The following is a 12,886-nucleotide window of genomic DNA, read 5'->3' as shown; positions in this document are numbered from 1 at the left end:
AGTAGTCTAATATAGTAATTCACTTCATCTTCAGCACAACCCTTTCAGGTCAGTATTATCATTACACTCTTTTTACAGATGGGGAAACTGAGGCCCACACAGCTATTGAGTAAAGGAGCCAGGTTGAAATCCTGGACAGGTGGTCTGAGCCTTTAACCACCACCCTCTACTCTGTGCTGCTGGAACCTTTTAACCCTAATGATATTCATGTCAGTTTCCTCTGCCCTTCTGGGGTATGCGAAGTTCCTTCCACTTGGCCTCTGCTTGTTTGCACAAAGCAAGGTAAAGATGGGCTCCTACCAAAAACAGATGCTGGAGATCACAGCAGATGCTGGTTTTGTTTATAAAACAATTCTATAAAAGATGCTCACGGTTGAGTGGGATGCAAGTCTAACCAGCAAACTTCATGTTTTAATTTTTATCACAAATGCAACTTCACATCTGGCTCCATCATTGCCCAAAGCTCTTCAGAGCAGCCTGATTTTTTCCAGGAAGCGGTTCCCTCAGAAGAAAGAGGATTCCCTGCATCTCACTGTGCTCCCGTCTAATAACGCTCTCTTTCTGGACAGTGATTCCCATGCTATCCGTGGTGATGGATTAGGTGGTGTTGGTGCTGTTGTTTTAATTCCCAGCCATTGAAGACCAAGATTTTTATGAAATACAATAAAACAAAATTGCTGGATAAGTGGCCATGTTCTTGGATGTTTCAGCGATGTCAAATTGCTATACATGTTTCTAAAGCTTCACCTTCACCTCTGAATTTTTCTGGTAGGAGACTGAGCCACACTCTGAGTCTCCCTGCTCTAGAATATTTCTTATAAGCCAGAATTCAGGTCATGGTTATGGATTTTGACACCCAGAAAAGTCTGGAATCCTGATTAACCTTTCACAAATAAAGAATTGTGAGCCTGGCCGGTGTAGCTCAGTGGTTGAGTGTCAACCTATGAAACAGGAGGTCATGGCTCGATTTCTAGTCAGGGCATATACTTGGTTTGCAGGCTTAGTCCCCAGTAGGGTGCATGCAAGAGGCAGCCAATCAGTGATTCTCATCCTTGGTGTTTCTATCTCTCTCTCCCCCCTCCCTTCCTCTCTGAAATCAATTAAAACAAAAAAAAGGAGAAGAGGTGTGAGACCTCTCTACTCTGACAACAAAACTCAGGGCCATGTCATTGCCACTTTTCCAGATCTCAGAGCAGAGGTGAAAGTCAATCCTTATGAAACTTTTGACAGGTAGCTTTACTTTCTAAGAGTTCAAAAGCATTTTATTGGAAAAATTTGGTAGATTTGATTATACTTAGGAAATATATAAATACATCACTTCAACTGGCAAAGTAAATTTAATTCCCTTTGCTTATATACAGTGTGTCCCCCAAAAATGTATACACACTTAACGGCTGATAGCTCAATTGATGTTTCTTTCTCTTCAGTTAACCCATTGGAATGAATAATTATTCAACGTGTGTATACATTTTTGGGGACATCCTGTATATACTAAAGCTTGACTTTGGTTTATAATCTTATATACGTACACTGTCCTCCAACATCAATAGTCTATCTTGTCATTTCCTGAAGTAAATGTAATCAGCTTTTATAGTTAGGGAAATTTTAGAAAGATGGTAAGAGGCATTTCTCAATCCACACACATTTCCTTTATCACCTTTGTAACATATTTTAGACATCTGCCATTCCCTGCCATGTGTCATTATTTTAAGATATTTCTTTGGTGCCCTTGGGTTTTGATAGAAAATTGCAACTGTCTGTCCCACGTTAATTTAAATTTAGATGTACCACTTTCTGTCTCCAATAACAATACATTACATTTGCATAGCAGTAACAATTCATAAAACACTGAAATATAAATCCCCAATTACTCCTCAGTTAGGTCCCTGACAATATGCCTGTAAAGTAAGAGTGTAGAATCCAATTTAATTAGAATTCACTAAGGCGCTTGATATTCAAAGAATTCTAGAATACTTTCTTCTGTACTAGTTTACTGAAAACACTTCTGCGCAGTAAAGAATCACTACCAAATTTATCAATATTTTTCATTTTTATTAAGGGTTTGTTTAACTGGGGCACATGTGCTTTAAGATTTTTGATCTATTTTTTCCCCCTTCATTTAGGTTGTCGAAGTGTTTCTAAATAAACAGTGTGGAATGAAAGACACTAACAAAGGGAAAATTATCTAGGGACAATCCAAAGAAAATATTATCATTATTTTACCTTGCATAGCTTATAAGTGCATGCCTGAGATTAAATTGTTACTCTTTCCAAATTAGCAAGAATGATTGAACAAGAAGCTTGATGTGTTTCTTGGAAAGAGTAAAAACAAAAACAAAACAAAAAAATACTCTCATTCTGGGAATTTTTTATGGGTCTCGTTTTTAGTAACTAAATTAAAACACAATGACAATAACAGGGGGAAAGAAAACATCCAAATTATATCTTTAGTTACCATTTCTAAGCACAGGTTTTTTTAAAAAAAATTACCAATCGTGGATCATTTGAAATTTATGGCCTGAGTTAATGTATGATTTAACCTGTTTTGTTTAAGTGTTCATTAACTTTCCAAAAGTACTCCCAGACCAGTTTCCTGGACCTTCTGACTATTCACAGTAGATGTGGCTATTCTAGGGTTATCATTGTGTTCTGTAATGATTCCTTTGCCAACCTGAAATAAAGTACAGTACTTTCCTAATAGAATTTGGGGCTCAGAAAATTTTTTTAGAAAAGCACATGAATAAAAATAATTTTTCATCAAAGGCTCTATAAGTAAGGAAGAGTGAGAAAGGATAATGATGTTATTCTTGAGCAATCATGAATTTGGAGACTTCTTTCCTAGAATGGCTCAAACACAATGCACTGACAAGAAATGCAAGTAATGAGGCTAAATAAAGCATGTTCCATGATAGAAAAAAAAAAAAAAAAGGAAAACTCTTTTGGATGCAAACTAGGGTTCTCTGGTCTGATAAGACGTATACCTAGGAAACAATTTTCAGGTTCTAGACTAAAAGGAATGATGCAGTATAAATTAAGAAAATATTGGAGGGCCATAATGAAGAATGTACCCAGGTTTCCAATAGAAAACAAACAAACAAATATCGATTTCACAACTTAAAGAAAATGTAACATATAAAAATCTAAATCCCCTAAGGGAAATGCTCATGATTAAGAATAAATTTAAAATGACTATAAATCTGCTCAAAAATGGGTTGATATCAATGAAAAATATAACTATTTGTTAATGGATGGCATTTTATTAGGTATTCTTCAACTACATAAAGAAGACCTTTCACGTATCAGACTCCCAACGTCAAAAAAAAAATGTGTAAAGTTTATATGTTAAATATGTACATATACAGAGACAAGTGTCTAATGGACTATTTATGAGCCAACTTTGCTTTGGTGATCTAAGAAGTAATCAAGGCAAGCAGAAGCAACATGAGAAACAAGGTTCAGAGCCTTTATCAATTTGAAGCAGGTTGTATGTGGAGCAAGTTTTGGAGATGAACAGGTCCTCAAGAAATCAGTATTTAAGTTTGGATTAAATGAAAACAGTTTCTGGAGATGATAGAGTCAGGAGAAAGTAGCATAGAGAGCGCTTGCATCCATCTCTGGAGATAGCCTTGTTAGCTCTGTTAGTCAAGAAACCTCAGATTCTAGTCCGCTGTGTTTATACAGACCGTTCCTACCACTTCTTCCGCAGGGTCCCCTTGAGCAGTCAGGTAGGTCACCCTGAACTGCTGCACACTGCTGTCTGAAATGTCCCATGTTACCCGCAGGCTAGAAGTGGTTTCATCATCTATAGCCAGGTTTCTGATTCCTGTCCGGAAAACTGGAATAAACACAACCAAGGATTAAACGAATTCTTAACCCATCGTATCCCCAAATGAGCTACAGAGGCCATTTGTGGACATGGCATCAAGTATCATTTCATGTATTGCTCTAACATAGACCCACATGAAGAACAACTTAGCTTTAGTGGCTAATGGGGAGCCATGATACCTACTGCCAGCAAATAAAAATGGGTTTAAGAGATGCTGACAAGGTGAGACCATGGACACCTCAAAACTATCAGCTCTGTGTATACACTAGTAAAAGAAACTGTAGAGAAGCCCGGGACTAGGAAACCCAAAGGGGAGCCCACTGGGGCGATGCTCATGAAATCGCACACTCGTGCTTTGTTGGAGAAGCAGATATGATGGACCAGATGTGGTCAGCCTCAGAAAGTGATCCAGCATCCAACATGCATCCCATTCACTTGTCCCATAAGTGCAAATCTCTCACCATGGCTGCCTCTCCCCATTCAGCCCACACAGAGATCGTCCTTTCTTTGATATCTGTCCCAACTCCTTCACCTATATTCTCTGACACATTCCTTCTTATCTGCCAAGGTGCCAGCTCCCTTATATGTCTCATTTTTTCTTCTCCTTTTTGTGCTGACTTCCTTGTATGCTGTCCATCTCTACTAATTCTTTCTTTTCTTCATTCATTTCTTCTTTTATTCAATCAACGTACACGATTCTTTTTCCTTTTGTCAGACTGTTAGGCCTTTGAGATAGATAATGACTAACACTTGACAAAAATAATGAAAGTGTCATAGAGGAGGCAGGAGAGTGACATTTACCAGGCAAAACTGGGGGGCCGGGGGGGTGGGGGAGGTGCCAGGCAGAGAGAACAGGAGGCAGCAACATCTCACCTTTAGGACTAGGAGTTCTAGGTGACAGGGGGAAACCAGGAGGAGACGCAGAACACAATCTGGATCATGGATATTATGATAAAGAGATTTGGGGGAATGAAGAAAGGATCAATAAAGATTAACTAAAGAATGAATGAATCAGTGAATGAATGAATGGGTAAATAATGGAAAACCCAGAAACCCACAGAAGGGCTTTAGGTGGGGAAATAAATGATATCATTAAACTTGTGTTTTACCTAGTTGACTCTGACAGTTGGAAGGTGAATTATAGTCAAGGGAGAAATTAAGATGAGATAGAAAACAGCTGCTATAGGAAGACCACTAGACCAGCCAGATCTCAGTTATCCACAAATATAGGAAACCATGATATAAATAATTGTCAACAACAAGCAACAGGAGAAGTCACTGAGATCAAGAGGTGGCCAGAGACTCCAGGGCTTGCTATGATAACATCCTCTGAAAAGATTACATGGAAATCCAAAATATGGAAAAGGTAGAGAGATGTAAGAGTGAGAGGAGACTACAGGACCTATTGGTATTTAAGAGTAAGAAGAGCCCTAGCTGGTTTGGCTCTGTGGATAGAGTATCAGCCTGCAGACTGAAGAGTCCCTGGTTCGATTCCGGTCAAGGGCACATGCCCAGTGGGGGATGTGCAGGAGGCAGCCAATCAATGATTCTCTCTCATTATTGATGTTTCTCTCTCTCTCCTTCTCCCTACCTCTCTGAAATCGATAAAAATATATTTTTTTTTAAAAAAGAAATTCACTGAAATAAGAATAAGGAGGGGCTGAGAGGCATGACATTTGAACTGAATGCCTTGTTCCTAATTACTAATATAAAATAAACAAAACTAAGATAACATAACTTCAGTTTAAATCAAACTTTTCTTTTGGTTAGATAGACTTTGATTTGTTCTTACCTGATGTCACAGGTTTTGTAGGTACTATGGTCGTAGCTGGTTCAGTCCAACCACCGTCAACTAAAAAAACATGTATTTCTTTAAAATTATGTAATAGTAATAACTCTATATATTTGCGTATAGAATTTTATAGTATTCAAAGAAAATTTCACCTATATTATCTCATTTGCTTCTCATAACAATCTTGGCAGTGGTGGCAAGAGTGAAGAAGTGAGTTGTAAGTAAGGCAGACATTGTATCTATTCCACAGATAAGGAAACTGAAACCCAAAGAAGTTAAAGTTCCCAATCACAGATGCCAGCCTTCATATAAATATTTGACTTACACCTATACAGTTGTGAAACCTCCCAGTTACTTTATAATGAGGCATAGCCATGGTAATTCAAGGAAATTAAACAGTGCTATCCATCAAGTTGTGAAAGGGCTGCCAAACAAGGCCGCACACCTTCTATTTCTTGAATCCATCCTAGGTAACTAGTGGGGGGAGCAGCTGTGTGGTGCTCCAACAAGATTCTCTTTCCAGGGTCAAAATACTCATCCACCAGCTTCTGAAATACTGGCTGCGGTGGCTCTGAGCTCTGGGAACTGTCTTGCCTGAGGTCATAGACTGTCAGGGAATGACCTACCTCCAATGATGGGGATGCAGGGATACAAAGGCCCAGGCCCTTTGAGTCAGCTTGGGACAACTCAGAAGGGTTATCCCAGGTCTAGAACTCCTAATAGAATTAGCTGAGGACTCAGTTTTAGCTCTTTCCTGTGCCTTATCCGGCCAGTTTTACTTCCTTACAGATGTATCTCCTAACTACAGTCTTAAATAAACCTTCTGGATACAATTTTGTTTCAGAATCTGATTCCAGGGAACCCAATCAAAGAAAATTTAATATGTGTTTAATACTTCATATTTAAAAAATGAAGGGATGAATGAATCAGCGAGTGTATTTTGTACATGATTCTTGGAACCAAGATCAACTTGGGAAATTCCATAAACTCTTGATGGATATGTTTTCCCTAGGTTTATTTGTTTGCTCATTAGTTCATTTACAAATTATTTCATCCATCCATCCATCCATCCATCCATCCATCCATGCAGCAAGTATTTATTGCAGTTAAAATTTGCCAAGTACTGTGCTAAGTGCTGGAGATATTATAGTGAACAAGATAGACGTAGTCCCAGCTTTATGGTGGTAATAGTCTAAGATGCAAAGGTGCTTTATATATTGGTTTCATTAAAGGTGAAGATACAGGAAGAATTCGGGGAGGCAGGGGGAGACGAGAAATGGAAGCCTCTGTAGCCCAGGATAAGGCTGATGGGTAGGGAACCTGGTGTAGTGAGAGGGTGTCTGATGGTGGGAGTTGGTGATGTCCATCTTGACCAGACCAAGACTTACGTGTGGTCCCAACAGCAGTCACCACCTCACTCTCGCTTCCATCATCCAGTACAGCCAACAGTGAAACTTCATATTCAGTGCCAGGCTCCAGGCCTTTAATAACATGTGAGTCTTGGTCTTCTTTTATGATGACCTGAAAAACATTTAGTGTATAGTACACGGTTTTATTTGAATAACAGAGAAGAAAGTTAAGAAAAATAATAATAATAAGGAAAAATGTTGCCCCAAGTGTAAGCAAGAAATGACTAAGCTTAAAGAACTCTAGGGACATGGAATTCAGCTTTAAGGTCAAACCAGGGACTTCCTTCCTTTCAGCTCCCTTAGCAAATAAACTAGGAATATTTCAAAGGCAGAATTTTGAAGTTTTATTAAATGTCACTTAGGAAAGCGAAAGAATCTGAAAAGATATAAAATATAAAACTAAAGAGCTAGCAAGAATGCACTTCAAATCATATGATTTGACGTTTATAAAACTCTCTGCCGTGCAAAGAAGGAATTGCTTCTGGGATTCTCAATCTATTTTCAAGGGAAGACCAACTCTGGGCCTTCACTTCCAGACAAAACGCTCCGGATGAGTTTTCAGTCTGTTCCCCACCACTCACTTCTTCGGTCTTCCCGCCGTAGACTGGGATCCACATCAGCTTGTGCTGCCCTTCCTCCGCCGAGAGGGGGTGCCAGGTCACTCTGAAGCTATCTGTCGTCACCTCATCAATTTCCAAGTATTGCTGGGCTGGAACTTCCTCTGTGAGCCAAGGAAAGAGATTTTGTGAGGAAACTGAGAAGGTGAGCAAGCCGTCGCTCCTGGGGGCCGCAGGAGGACAAGGCTCCCTATGAGGGACCCCTTGCTTCGGGGAAGGGGAGCCCGTCAGTCCAGTGTGGCCTTCCTGCCACCGCTCCCAGCATTTTCCCACCGGATGAAACAGGAAGACCTTGGGCACAGCAGACCTGACGAGTTTTCCAGTAATTTCCAGAACTCTTAGGCTCTCTATTTGGCTCTTTTCATTAACCATAAAAAATAAAAGTGTCACACTCAATATTTATTTTCCCAGTACTTTGAGGAAATTAACAAAATGGTGCCCTAGAGGTCTGAGAAATGTCCCTTTTCGCTTTATGCACTTTTTTTTTTTTTTTTTTAAATTTTTTTATTACAGCCTACCTTCAACAGTATTTTGTATCGGCTTCAGGTGTACAGCACAGTGGTTTGACAATCGTATGCTTTAAGTGTTCTCCCCAATCCCCCCACCCATACTTCCAGCATCCACCTGGCACCATAGTCATCACAACATCATCAACTATATTCCCCATGGCTTTATTCCACTTTCATGCCTAACACACTCTCTAGAAATAAGTTAATCCTAGAGAAGAACCGTCATCCTTTTAATCTTTTACATATGGCTGCCATCGGAAGTGACATATAAGTTATTAGACCTCCCACTATTTCACTGCTTACACACTTCTGAGATGTACAATTGGGGATATAACATTCAACTACACCCCACCCCATCCCCCATGAATTGGAAATCATTGATTTCTGTTATTTGAAATCAGAGACGTGAAACACGCTTTGACAGGACACCTTGCAAATTCTCAACCTATTTTCAAGGGAAGAACAACTCAAATGCAGCGCCCTTGGGAGATTTTGTGAAATGACTGAACTTATTTTGGTGACCATTATTTTTCAGGCCCGCTTAATTCTCATCTCTCTCCGAATTACCTTCTCACCACCTCACATTTGTTTGCATGTGCAATCTGCATAAGTTCAGAAAGTCAACAATAGAATTGTGGCCACCAGGAGCCAAAAATATTTTATATATTTTGAGTGACTATAGAGTATATGTAGAAGAAAAATAATCCATTCATTCACTATTTTTTTAGTAGTTAAAACATCTCATATTTTTGTATTAATATTTTAGGCTGCATGAAAATACATTATTGGCTATAATATATTTTCATAATTGATGTATTAGGTTAAATAGTATATAACTCTCATTTTGTGGACTAAAAGCTTTTGGATATCAGCAATTTTGGAAGTTTAACGTAACAGATGCATATAGGAATGCAAAAAAGTTGTGAAATGTTTACATTAATAGAACCAAAGAAACAATGTGAGGTTAGGAAGAAAACAATGTATACTTTCATTTAAATGAGACCTTTGGAATTTTGATGGTCTTTTCTCTCTTTCCTTGCTTTGGTGGAAAATAATTAGCCAGTATGCATTCTAGTCACCTAGAATGTTGGTTTGTGAATAATAATATAAAATAAACACAAATGAAAATGCAATCTCTTTCAGATCACAATCGAACAAGCTGATCCATTTTGTGGTTTATTTAAAGTTACTGTTGGAAACTTTTCAAACCATAATAAGACTTACTTACCCGTGGTAAAACTCGCAGTCAGAGGCTCGGACTGCCCCTCATCATAGATGGAGGAGATGGCAATAGTGTACTCTGTGAGGGGTGTCAAGCCCTTCAGAGGGAATGTAGTAATAGGATCAACTTCAACCTGCAAAGGAGAGGAGGCATAATAGATATATCAGACACTCTCAAATGCTGGAAACAGAAATCATTTTATTAGTCTTTAGTTCACGTGGCTGGCAGCAGAGCTATAAATACTTACAAAAAATTACTGAATTATAAAACCAGTCAGTTTATATATACACATTCTAAACTTATACCCTTCAATAGATTACCTATCAGTTAATTCACAGGACATCTTCGCAACCAATATTATTTCCACTCATTAACTATATAGAAAGTAAAGTGCACAATGCTCATATATATAGAATGTTCTCAGGCTGGTCTGCTAGGAGCAGCTGTTTTTCGGCTTCATTGTCTGGGCTCTGCTGACTCCCCAACTAAGTAATACACAGTACCTCCTATAAGAGATTCATGTGGGGACAGAATCAGGAAATGGGCATATTAAAAACTAGAGGCCCGATGCACGAAAATCATGCACAGGTAGGGTCCATAGGCTTGGCCGGCGATCAAGCCGATTGGGATCTTCTGGATGACAGCCGCTGGCCAGGGCCTTCCTTTGTTCTGTGCCACCCCTTGGTGGTCAGCGCACATCATAGCAAGCAATTGAACTCCCAGTCTCCCGATCGAACTCCCCAGGGGACATTTTGCATATTAGCCTTTTATATAGAGCGATAATAGTCAATAATTTAAATTTTCCTTTCTCTTTTTGGGGAAAATATGTATCAATATCTTTAGGGCACAAAGGGATGAAGTTCTGAAAATAAGGACCAAGGGTGTAAAGAAAGAGAAGAGTTAGAAAGGGGAAGAAACAAGAACAGACCTTGAAGAAAAAAAAAATAAAGTAGGAGGCAATGAGGGCAGGATCTAGGAGAGAGAGACCTAAGCAAAGTCATCCTCAGACTCAGACAAAGAATAGACACAGCTTTATCTTTGAGAGGCTGGGTCTTGGGCTGCTGAGGTACATACAGGGAACATATAGGAGACCAAGTAAATGGAGCCTCTCACCTAAGCACTGTACATACATTGTCTCAATTGATGCTCACAAACCCCTTTAAGGTAGGTACTTACAGTAAGGCACCCTTGCTCTAGTGATACTCTGGGGAACTGAATAAATGAACCTATTTGGGAGGAGAGGGTAAGAAATCAACCAAAGGACTTGTATGCATGCATATTAGCATAACCAATGGACACGAACATGGGGGCTTGTCCTGGGGGGTGGGAGTGGCCAGGGAAGGGCTGATTAGGGGATAAGGAGACATATGTAATACTTTAAACAATTAAAAAAAATAGTAAAACTATCGCCAGGAATATATAGTTTGAATTCACGAACTGAGCAAGGTTTTAGATTCTTTGGATATGAATTTGTGTTCTGGATCCTCCACTTATTAAACTGACCTTCTCATCTTGAACAAAAAAAAAAAAAAGAAAGAAAAGAAAAGAAATGAACCTATTTACCCGAGAATAGACTCTGCCAAAAAATATCTGACTTAAAAATGTTTTCAAGAGACATTATGGAGCAATATCACTGAGATCAGGTGTTTACAATACTACCAATAACTAATCTTGATGTTACCTGAGGTTAAGGGGAAGGTGAAATAGCTCACTGTATTTGCTCATGGCAGTCAACTGTGACTTTTACCAAAATATAAAACGTGTCACATTCCTACTTAAAGCCTTCCTTGGCTGTCTATTGCCTTCCAAATCAAAACCAGGCACCCTTTAATGACCTCTTGGCTTTGACTAATCTGGAGTGCTGCTGTTTTTTCCTATCATACTTTACATCGCCCCCTGGACTCCAGTCACACTGACTTTCCATCAGGTTGAGGTTTTTCTCACCTCAGGGCCTTTGCACATGCAATTCATTTTGTCTGGGACGCTATTTCTGTAGGTCTTTCAAATTAGAGCTTCCTCACCTGTCAAGACTAAGCTTAAATTTCACCTCCTCAGAGGGGGTTTCTCTTTGCACCTATCTTGGTAGGGTTATTCTCTACCAATATTCTTGTTTGTTTCCTCTCTTAGCACCAATCACAGCTTGAAATGATTTTATTTCCTTACATACTTGTTTATTGTTTACTTCCTGCATGGACTGTAAGCTACTTGAGGGCAAAATGTTGTTCAGCTTTTTCACTACTGGATTTGAGTTGTAGTTTTTTGAGTGAATAAAATAAGTAAATGAAAATTAAGATGGAGGCAACAAAGAGCCTTTTCAAAAGAGATAACAAAGGGCTCCTCTAACTTAAGAGCCAATCTAGTAATCATATGCATCTCTTAAAGAATCAATTACAGCTCAAAGAAAGAGTGTCAAGCCTGGAGAGAAGAGCTTCTATTTTCATCCTTTTGAAACCCTGACCAATCTGTTGGACAGGGGAGCCAACCCCCAGCCTTTTCAGCCATCCCAGCTGAGATGCCAGACATGGAAATGAAGTCATCTTGGAAGCTCTGGCCCAGTCAAGGTCCCAGATGAGGACGGGAGTCATCCCAGCTGACACTGCATGGAGCAGACAAGCTGTCCCTCCTGAACCCTACCCAAGTTGCATAATCATGGGTCGTTATTTTAGCCAGGATATTAGTTACACAGCGATAGTTAACTGGGGGGAAAAAGATAGTAACTTTTTCTGAATCTGGACCTAAAAGAATAGGTCATTCTTAGCATTTAGTGTTTACTCTGGTCTGAGTACTGTCTGCAAGTTTTGCATGCGTTCATACACTTAATCCTTATGCAACCTAGTACAGTAGCTAATGATTACCCCTAAATTGAAGATGGGGAAAATGATACTCCAGAAAGTTAAGGAACTTGCCCATGGGAAAACCAACTAGTACATAGGACTTAAATACAAGTGTTTCTGACTCTAAACCATATGCTCATAAACACTACTTACAATAGGGATTCATTATTTAAACTCGCAGAAAAGACAAAACCATATTTAAAACATGAGTTCAGGACATATTCTTCTAAACTTTACTTACATATTGCTTTCTGTTGTTTTAAATTGTAATAGCTATCTTTCAACAGACATATATTTATTTATTTAATAAATTTGATACTAACAGACTATATTTTATGCATTAACTATCATTTTCTTCCACCAAATAAAAACTTTTAGGTATCATTGATTTTTGTTCATTATCATATTTGTGTTTTAGACTAAGTTCTGAAACTGGTTTAGTTGGTAATACTTTTAAGATGTAGGAGAATTTGGGACGATGATAACCAATGACCAGGATCTCACTTTTATGCAAGTATTTTTTAGAACACATTTCCAAACAGTCTAGCTAAAAGCCTCACTTCAGCCAAACTCTGGGCCAGGTGAAGAAACAGTCCGTGATGAGGAACGAGGGACTTGAGCTCCACTCTGGGCTTTAGTGTTGAGTCACTGCTGTTGGGAACTGGAATTGCTTCTCA

The 12,886-nt window shown here is 39.0% G+C and overlaps 1 protein-coding gene across 4 annotated transcripts in view; it reads right to left on the bottom strand.

The window, feature by feature from the left end:
- Positions 1 to 12,886, bottom strand: part of COL14A1 (collagen type XIV alpha 1 chain) — a 180,081-nt gene that overhangs the window by 105,796 nt on the left and 61,399 nt on the right. For 3 of the 4 annotated variants that reach the window (XM_036338169.1, XM_036338168.1, XM_036338171.1), the window contains 5 exons: positions 9,382 to 9,508; positions 7,609 to 7,748; positions 7,007 to 7,139; positions 5,619 to 5,678; positions 3,684 to 3,835 (listed from right to left, as the gene is read on the bottom strand). In XM_036338169.1, coding sequence (XP_036194062.1) covers positions 3,684 to 3,835; positions 5,619 to 5,678; positions 7,007 to 7,139; positions 7,609 to 7,748; positions 9,382 to 9,508 — 612 coding nt within the window. The remainder of the gene's footprint in view (positions 1 to 3,683; positions 3,836 to 5,618; positions 5,679 to 7,006; positions 7,140 to 7,608; positions 7,749 to 9,381; positions 9,509 to 12,886) is intronic. The other variant, XM_036338170.1, reaches the window with a different exon arrangement.

The sequence above is a fragment of the Myotis myotis genome, unplaced genomic scaffold (genome assembly GCF_014108235.1).
Source record: "Myotis myotis isolate mMyoMyo1 unplaced genomic scaffold, mMyoMyo1.p scaffold_m19_p_16, whole genome shotgun sequence".
NCBI classification, from domain to species: Eukaryota; Metazoa; Chordata; class Mammalia; order Chiroptera; family Vespertilionidae; genus Myotis; species Myotis myotis.
This window is presented reverse-complemented; position numbering and strand designations above follow the sequence as displayed.